This window comes from Stegastes partitus, unplaced genomic scaffold (assembly GCF_000690725.1).
Source record: "Stegastes partitus isolate 25-593 unplaced genomic scaffold, Stegastes_partitus-1.0.2 Scaffold1111, whole genome shotgun sequence".
Classification (NCBI taxonomy): Eukaryota; Metazoa; Chordata; class Actinopteri; family Pomacentridae; genus Stegastes; species Stegastes partitus.
The window spans coordinates 219,270-228,483 of record NW_007578842.1 but is presented as its reverse complement, the minus strand read 5'-3'; the positions used below and the strand labels follow the sequence as shown (position 1 = coordinate 228,483).

At 40.6% G+C, this 9,214-nt stretch overlaps 1 protein-coding gene across 1 annotated transcript in view; it reads right to left on the bottom strand.

Annotated features, from left to right (window-relative positions):
* ttc22 (tetratricopeptide repeat domain 22) overlaps positions 1-3,980 on the bottom strand; it is a 14,076-nt gene extending 10,096 nt beyond the window's left edge. The window contains exons 1-7 of the mRNA XM_008296220.1: positions 3,718-3,980; positions 2,237-2,537; positions 1,787-1,842; positions 1,591-1,706; positions 1,103-1,221; positions 767-928; positions 308-460 (exon numbers count right to left, since the gene is read on the bottom strand). Coding sequence (XP_008294442.1) covers positions 308-460; positions 767-928; positions 1,103-1,221; positions 1,591-1,706; positions 1,787-1,842; positions 2,237-2,537; positions 3,718-3,980 — 1,170 coding nt within the window. The remainder of the gene's footprint in view (positions 1-307; positions 461-766; positions 929-1,102; positions 1,222-1,590; positions 1,707-1,786; positions 1,843-2,236; positions 2,538-3,717) is intronic.
* Between the last annotated feature and the right edge of the window lie 5,234 nt (positions 3,981-9,214).

The following is a 9,214-nucleotide window of genomic DNA, read 5'->3' as shown; positions in this document are numbered from 1 at the left end:
TCTGCTCCCTGGTCTCTCTAGCTCCACGGCCTGTTTGAAGCAGTCTGCAGCGTTCTGCTCCTCACCTTTTATTAGGAGGCAGCGTCCTCTGAGCACGTGGAGGTCTGGCAGACTATCACCCAGCTCAAACTGTAGAGCATGAGAGAGTCTTACCAAGGCACTGTTCACTGCGCTCTCATCCACTAAAAGGCTCTCCTGGAGTGCGTCTACACCCATGTAGTAGTACACCTGAGAGGAAGACATAAATGTGACTGTCGGAGTACCAAGCACAATGTGTGACCATCAATATTGTGGTGTATGCTTGTACCTGTGCCATCTCTAGATGAGTTCGCAGACATGGACGCACACTGAGCACCTTGTCCAAGTCTTTTCTAGCCTCAGCTAGCTTCTGTCGCTCAGGTGGTCCACCTTCACCATGCTTTGCCTTCTCCAGGTCCCTGAAATATAGGATCATATTGATCTAAAAAGGGCATAAAACCATTTTGTGAACATCTCATCAAATGCTAGCATATATTTATTTTTTGCAGCTGTTTGCAATTTAGGACCTCGATGTTTGCATTTGCAGATAAATACTGAACATAAATATAACCATTACCAGTCAATACCAGCTGACACAACAGAACTAATTACCCAAATATGTCAGTTCTGTGCAACTATTAGCCACTTTACTGTGACACAAATACCCTAGCATTTTAAAATCATTAACATGGTAGCAGGCTGGAGGATGCTGACACGTCATTGACTTGATGTGTCTCAGCTGCAGTACCTTGGCACGGGTGCAGTAAGCCTGCCAGTTGAGCTCTGGATCTGGCAGCACATTCAGAGCCATGTTGCAGATCCCTGTGGCCATCTCATGCTTGCCCAGCAGAAAGAAGACCTTGGCCAGAAGGTTCAGGACAAATGCATCTTCAGTGGCCATATCTATGGCCTGAAGACAAAGACAGTTCTTTTATTGTGGCACATACAGAGCGTTCACCCTAACAAGAGGGAAAATTGTATTCTTCTACTTCTAAAGCAGCTCCAGATAAAACAGTCTTAACCAACGTTTTTTCTTGGCTTGCCTGATATTTGGTGAGAGATGTAAATGTGGGAGTAAACTTACTGTTCCATAGCAGGACAGAGGATCAGAGGCCGAGTAGCCACAGTCGTGTATCGACATGGGCACAGAGGAAAACTCCTCCTTCCTTTCCAACATGATGCCGACATAACACCAGGCTAGAGCTGACAGGAGAGATCAGAGTAAGACTTTTTTGTCCACATTTTGTATAGTAGCTAAAAGTAGCTCCACCCCATTTAACAACATTAAATGGTGCACATGAGGGAACACATTCAGTCTAATTACACAGTACGTTTCCAATGGGAGCCAATCTGTGTGACTACTTTAATTTTTGATGCTTTAAGTATATTTTGCTGATAGTCCTTCAGCATTAATGAGATTCTAATGCATGACTGGTACTTGTAGTGGAGTGTTTTTAACATCCCAATACATCTTCCACTACTCCCTCATTCCAAATGGTTTTGCTGCATATTCTTCCTATACATGTGCAGCAGAGCAGATATACTAGTCATATAGAAACATACAGAATTTACCTTTGTGCTGCATTTTCTCAGATTCCAGTGTTTCTTTAAGAAGCCTGAGTCCCTTATTGTAGTGAGACAGTCGGGAATATTCAGAATCCTCTTTGGTCTTTACTATGTCGTCCAATCTGCAGAAAGTAAATATATTCAATATTTTCATGCTGTGTAGTGATATTTACCTAAATCTTTTCAGGGTTTGTTGCTGTACCTTATATAGATGGTTGCCATTTTAAAATACCAGCTTCGTTTTTCCTCTGCTGGTATCTGAAAAACAACAGCAGCCCAACAGCATTAGCTAATTACTGTTTCAAAGAAATGTGTATATGGAATGTTAAATAACAAGTTAAGGACTTTTTTGTGCCAATTTGGGATTTTAGGCTACAAGAATTAAACTAGCTTGACTTGAGTCTCTTCCGTGAGCATCTACCACATGTTAAAACTTCAGCTTGCAGATGAAATGACTCATAGAGCTATGAACTGACAAATATGTAATAATTACCAGCACTGCACGGTGAAACTAGCAGTCAGTGAGACGCTGGATTGTTATGCAGTCACAGAATGGTGTGTATGATTAACACCTAACCAGCTCCACCTTACATTCTGCACTTTAATCGTAACATCACTGTCTTCATTCTGAGTATTTATGTCTCCATCTCACCAGATGACCCCCATAATCCAGGGCTCTGTTGTAAAGTGTCAGTGCCGCCGTTAATCTCTCTCTCAGGTCATCCTCGCTGTCCAGCTCCACATCATATGGATAAATGTAGGCCTGTTCAGCCAGGCAGCGTGCAGCCAGCAGTCTGGCCTCCTCCTGGGAGGCCTCTCCAGCCTCTAGGCCCATGAGGTGAGAAACTTTGTCCACACACTCTCCGGCATCCAGCTCTCTCCCCAGCTTGTCGTACACGTAGCCCAGGTTGGCCCAGGCATTGAGGTTCCCAGGGTCCTCTTTACAAATACTCCTGCAAGGCCAGACGACATTGTGGGGTTTAAAAAAAAAAAAAAAGAGACTTCATTAGGGTCTTGAACATTTGAAGCGATTTAACAATATCTTTTAATCAGTTTGATTCTTTTCTTGACCAAACTGTAAGTCAAGGCGTTTTAGCAGTACGACACTGTAAATCATCTTAGGTTCATTAAATTTAGAAACACAAGTTCCCCTGCTGCCGTAAAAGTGCAAGTTAACTGCACTTTAATTAGTTCACTGAACTTGGAAAACAAGTTCAATAAACAGAACATATTAAGTTGAATCAACAAGGCACATAGACGGTAGTTGCAGGCAGAATTGCTGTTTTCTTGAAATTAGCAAAACCCATGTTTTTACGTTACATCAAGTGGAAAAGATGAGTTGATTTGACTAGATTAATTTATGTTTTCCAGTGTAGCAGCATGGCTTTATGTTAGTCCACTTATCTCAGCTATTAGAGATTTTGAACCTTTAGTGGTCCAAGAGGATGAATTGACTTTTCGTCCACCATGTCAGTGAAAGTCTTTACAAGTGGATGTCTTACCACGATGTTTAGTACACACATTATGCTAATAGCTGAACTATTCACCCTCAGTAGTTTGTTTTATTTAGCAATTTGGTTAGCAAATCTGTATTGATTAGAAATAATAATAGCAAATACTAGCTACGTCCGTAGTTATTTCATTATACATGCTAAAGCTTTAGCATATCAGCATTGCTGTTATGTGCATGTCAGCATTTAGCTCAAAGCTCCACTCTGCCTGAGTGCAGCCTCACAGAGCTGCTGTGTGGTTAATGGGCGTGTTAGATTTCCAAAGCAACCAGGAAATTTATAGTCATGTAGTAAAGTTATGTAAAATGATAGCAAAGAGAAAGAAGAAAAATCAGATAAAAGAAGATAAAATGCCATTGTGTATACTAGCCTGTTCTGCATTGGCATCTGCTGCATGAAAATCAGAAGCAGAGTATAAAGCATCTGTAAGCAGCAACACTGCACGTGATGAAATATAAAACTGAGCTGAATGTTTGGTGCAGACAACCATGGTAACAAAATGAAATGAAGATCTCTAAAGAAATCAGGCATTGGCAGTGTACCAAAGTCAGATCTGTAATTCAACTTGTGTCGTGAATATTCTGAATATTTTACCCCAGAAAAGATCAGAGTGTATCATCACCTGAATATTTCCTCAGCTGTGTCCAACTGTTCGAGGTGAAAAGCCAGCAGGCCCAGAAGATTTCGGACAGCATATTGAAGATATCCGACTTCAGCCTCTAGCTCAGCTCGCAGACTGTCCTGTTTCAGATAAGTGTCCCGACGTCGAAGCTTCACGGGTCCAACAGGTTCACAGTTAAGATTAAGCTCCAGATGGAAGTGGCCTGGGATGTAGTCCATGTCCTCCATGAGGGACTCAATGTCCTCTGTGTTTTCTGTTTCCATGGCCTCCTTATCTTCTTCCTCAAGAAACCTTAAAAAAAAAAACACAATAAAAATCCTGCCAGTATATATTTTGACTGAAGATCCTAAGAAAACAGCTCTTCCTCCTCAGGCTGCTATTGCATAAACCGCCCTTTCCGTCTGTGTGCGGGCAGGTTGAACAGGTTAGGCTTGTGAGTAACTAGGGACTGGAAGAAGCTGTATGATACACCTTTTACCTTTTATGGATTTTCATTTATGACATTGTCAGTATGCTACAAAAAAATCCTATGTGTTTATGTTGGTTTTTTGGTTTTCTTTTGGAAAATATTTTCTTCATATGGGGTTTGGCTCTGTTTTTTGTGATTTGGCTCTGGGATAGAAATACCAATTGACATACCTTAAAGTCACTTCTGACAGGATGATTTAATTTATGTCTTTTCCTTTGTAAAAATGTTTTTGATGCCTTGCTTCTGGAGATTGTTTCAGTTGTGTTGGCCCCTGTGAATGTTTTAGTAGCCCACAGAGGAATGTGACCCATCAGGCTCAGTTTGAATGAAGAAACACTCAGTGAAACACAGCCTGCATTATTTTGTCTTCATGTTACTACTTTAAGCAGTAAACTATATTTGTAATTAATTTAGTATATTTTAGGTGGAATAAAAATAATGAAGTGTGAAAAAGGAAACATGCAGTTTTATAATGAGCTACTGACAGTCCTCCACCTCAAGGAAATATGCAAATACTTTCAACGGTTGAAGAAAAGCAAACATTCAGTGTGAATCCTTGTTTCCTGCAGTCATGGCGCTGCCTTAGATAATCAGATAAACATGGTGAGCACATTTTTGTTTCTAGATTGCTTTTGCATACAAATCCAAACTCTTCCACCAGAGGGTAAACTTGTATTATGATAAACTAGACTGACAGAGCAATGAAAGAAAGACTGTGTGTTTAATGCTCAAAGCCCACTATCACACTCAGAGTCTCATTGGTCTCAGTGGGTTACCAGACAAGTGCAAGCTCTCTAAGAAAACTGGAAAAACTCCACAAAGCCTCAGCACTTCAGGCTTCTCAGGAGAGACAATTCAAGGGGAGATCTGTGCTCCGCTGACTGCTGAGGTGTAAAACTGTGAAAACTGCAACAACAACAGAAACAGTAGGCTGATAGTGACAGCAATTTAGATATAACAGGAACAACCAAAAAAAAAAAAAAGGTAAAAGACACTTTCAGGAGGAGAGTTCTTTAGCAGTCCAATAGAACCTAGTAGGGGGGTGATGGCTTGACTACTGAAATCTGAGGATGTAGATTGTTGGAATGTGACAGAAAGTATATAAGATGTACATGAAATGTTGATGTATGTCCTTAAAACCTATTGATTTTTAGTGTAATCTTGAAGGGCACTGCTCACAGGTGAAAGAAAATGAAAGAATATATTAGATTAAATTAGATTAGATTCAACTTTATTGTTATTGCACCAAGTACTAAGACAACAAAATGCAGTTTACCATCAAACCAGCAGTGGAAAAGCAGCAGCAAAGTGCATTATTTACAGTATGGTTTATACGGTATGCTACAGTATAGACAGAATGAACAGTCTGGACAGAGCACTGCGAACACGCAAATATATTAATGTAAAGATGTGGATACAATATAAAACAGATCATCTAAATCTACAAGTGGAGATAAATAGTGGTGTGAGCAGTGTAAACGGTATAAATAGTATGGATAGTATAAACTGTATGAGCAGTATAGGGTAACATCTCCAGTTTGCTGTCCAGAGTTTGAATGATGACACAAATATTGTACAGTTTCCATGTAATTTAAATCGATAAAAGATGTTGATTTCTTGTATTAATGGTGAAAGCTCTACTATGAAGCTAAATGTTTTTAAATTTGGGCACTTGTGAGTCGCCAGACCGAGTGTAAGTCTCCATTAATTTGGAGTATATATATATATATACTTATTATATTTGAGGGGGTCAGTGCCAAAGTGGGCCAAACCACATTTGCTAGTTTTAGAGAAAAATGTGGTCAAAATTTGGTGTTGCTAAAAAAAAAAAAAAATTGTTAAGGAGTCATAATATGCATCCAAAGATGTTTCAGTGCTGTCCAGAGATAGAAACAGCTACTTTGTGATGACTTATTTAAGTTTTAATCTTGCCTTTCCTTTGGCTGAGTGTCAAAGTGGACCATTTTTACCGTACTTTTTGAGAGAAAGACTGATTCAAGGTTTGTCTGCTAAACAGCATTGAAGAGTTTACATGGGTCAACATAAGAAACTAGAGATACTTTTGAGGACCATGGGGTGGAAATAGATGCTGGGTGGGGGTTCGTTAAGTTTTTATTTTACCTTACCATACCTACGAGTTGAATTTTCACGGGGCTTGAGGTTGCGCTGTCCGCCATCTTGGATCGCAAATACGTGTGACTACCTGCGACCGCGATATGATGGTTAGCAGTTCCTGTGGCTTGGTCCAGTTTACCACAAAATTTTCATGCCAAAACCATTATGAGCCAAACTTCAAAGTCGCATTGTGACATTACTAGTGGGCTGTTGGTTGGACCACTTCGCCACAAACTAGTAGACCATAGACACTTATCAAAAAAACATGAAACTCAAATTTGGATTCTTTTGTGGTTTGGCCCGCTTTGGCACTGAACCCCTCATTTATACATTTAAATTTTTCACCATATTTCTGTATATGACAGGTGTTGTCCTGTGGTTCTTACCTTAGAGTTTTGGAGACAAACTTCTTGAAAACGGGGATGTTTGGTGTCAAAGTGGCTTTTTACCGCTCTTCAAAGTGGCCAGTGTTAGACCAAAAATAAGCTAAGTGATCTCATGCTTTCCCCTGGTAAAATGAACACATATGCCTCAGCCTAGTCATGATTACACTCACTGACAGTTAGTAGCAGCTAAAGGGTGTGTGTGTATGTGGTAGCATGAGTGATGAGTCACTTGCGAATGACTCAGGTTGCATTTAAACTGTTTTGTCTGAATTGAATTGTACTTCAGCCATATACTCCACTGAGAGCAAAGAAGACAGCCCATCTGACAAGGAATTACTCAGCAGACAGGCCAATGAGAGCAGTGTTACTAATGCTAAACATGCAGGTTTTTGGTGTGGCAAGTGTCGAGACAAACATGTAAACCTCATACGAATGTCTAAGTTAGGCTTGAACAGAGCTGCTGCCTCACAACTGCCTTGATAGATAGAGTTGTCATCAGAATGTGTTGCATAATGTGAAGTCAGTACTGTAGATCTGCCTCAGTGGGCAGTCCTTTTCCATTTGTACCATGTGGGTGTGCAGAAATCTGAAAATGTTCTGCTCTCAACAGCCGTTGCCATGGTGGTCATCGTGGATACCAGGCTGATTGCATGGTAACATAATGATTACAGATGCTTGTTTGTATGGCTGCGCACCCTCAAAGCCTAAGACAGAATTTCAACAGCATTTTGCTCATAAACGATTCGATTCAACAGACTTGCTTTACATTCCAGCAGCCAAGAGACAAAACAAAGGTATTATTAGAGAGAGGTTGACCCCTAATAATCCCTGTGGCCCTCACCGTTTATTCCCCTCTAAAGGAGGATTAGGACATGCGTACCACATGCTGGTAGAGGTCCTTTTGCCTTCAAACTAACCCCTTGTTAACCTACTTAGTTGTTTTGCTGTCTGTCTTAATTTTTTTTACTGATTACTGGTAAAAACCAACACACAGAATGGACACTGCATCTGACAAACAGCATCCACATTTCTGCACAAATATTCATTCACCTATTGGTGCTGATAATAAAGTTTCCACCTGCATAACTTACAGCAGATGGGAGCTGACAAGGTCGAGTTCGGGACAGTGTAAAATGTGCTCTGCAAAATGGTCAAGACAGCTGTTTTGGTAATTGATTTGTCTCTTTTGTGCACACTTCAAGCCAGCTTATTGTACTCTGGACTTCCTCACATGGAAAGAACAACCTCCCTTCTTAGAATCATGCACTATGGTCATATGAAGTGGTGTAAACTGTTTTCTGTCAATGGCTTTGTCTTCTTTTGAAAATGTTCTTAATTATTATTCATCCAGGCCTCCATTCTTAATGTACACAACAATCAGAATTTAAAGGAAACCTGTGAAATACACTCATTAACCACAACATTGAAACTACAGAGAGATGTAATGAATAACATTGATCGTCTTGGTACAACTGAATATTGTGCTTAGAAACCTTGGGTCCTGGCATTTGTGTAGATGTTACTTTGCTACAGACTACACCCCCCCCACCCCCGTGACACTCTCTAATGTCAGTGACTTCCTCGAGCAGGGAAATGCTCTAAGATCTCTATCCAATCACTCATCCATGAGATACACTGGAAGCAACCCAATCAATCTAGACCCCACCACACAATCCACAGGACCCGAAGAATCTGCTGTCAGTGTCCCACCGCAAGACAACACAATTCACCCTCAGAGGTCCTGTGCCCATAGTTCCCATGTCAGAGGTGTTTAGTTGGTAGAAGGGGGGACCTACCCTGTTGGCAATGTTGTGGCCTTGTGCAGCTCTGAGTTTTGTTCTCCATCTGTTAAAACCTCCTGTTCAAATTGATCTTGGATTGAACTTTTTAGAAATATGGTTTAAATATGAAACATTATTATCAGATTAGGTTGAGTCAGCAGTTAAAATGTGTAGATCTTAAATGCAGGTTGACATGGAGGCTAGAGACCATGGAGCAACCAGGCATCAAAGTTCTTTAACGTCCATCTCTGCTGAGACATGACGGTTACACTGACAGGACCATAGCTGGGAAATTTGGCGCCCCTCATGAGATTTGACACTGAATACAAAGGATCATAGGATCACAGGAAAGCCTCATTAATCCAAAGTTTATACCTTCCTATCCCCTCCTTCAAGCTAAGCTCTCCTCCGCCTTTGTTACACCCTCATTATCAGTGTGTAACACTGGTCCAAAGCATTGTTAAAGGGTGAACTTGAAATGTAGTATGTATGATATGCTCGCCTCCCCTAAATGAAAAAAAATCTGCCTTAGTCTGGTATCCAAGCATTGTCTTCATGTCATATCATAACGATTGAGACAGCCTTAATCCATTTCCACTTTGGAATCCAGCTATTAAGTCTTTGTTATTTGATATACATTTCCACCCCCCCCTTTTAGAGACTCCCTCCTTATCCCTTTTGTTTCCCTGAGACTGACTTGTACGTTCCATTAATGCTTATATTTTAAAACCCCTGCCTTTCTAAGT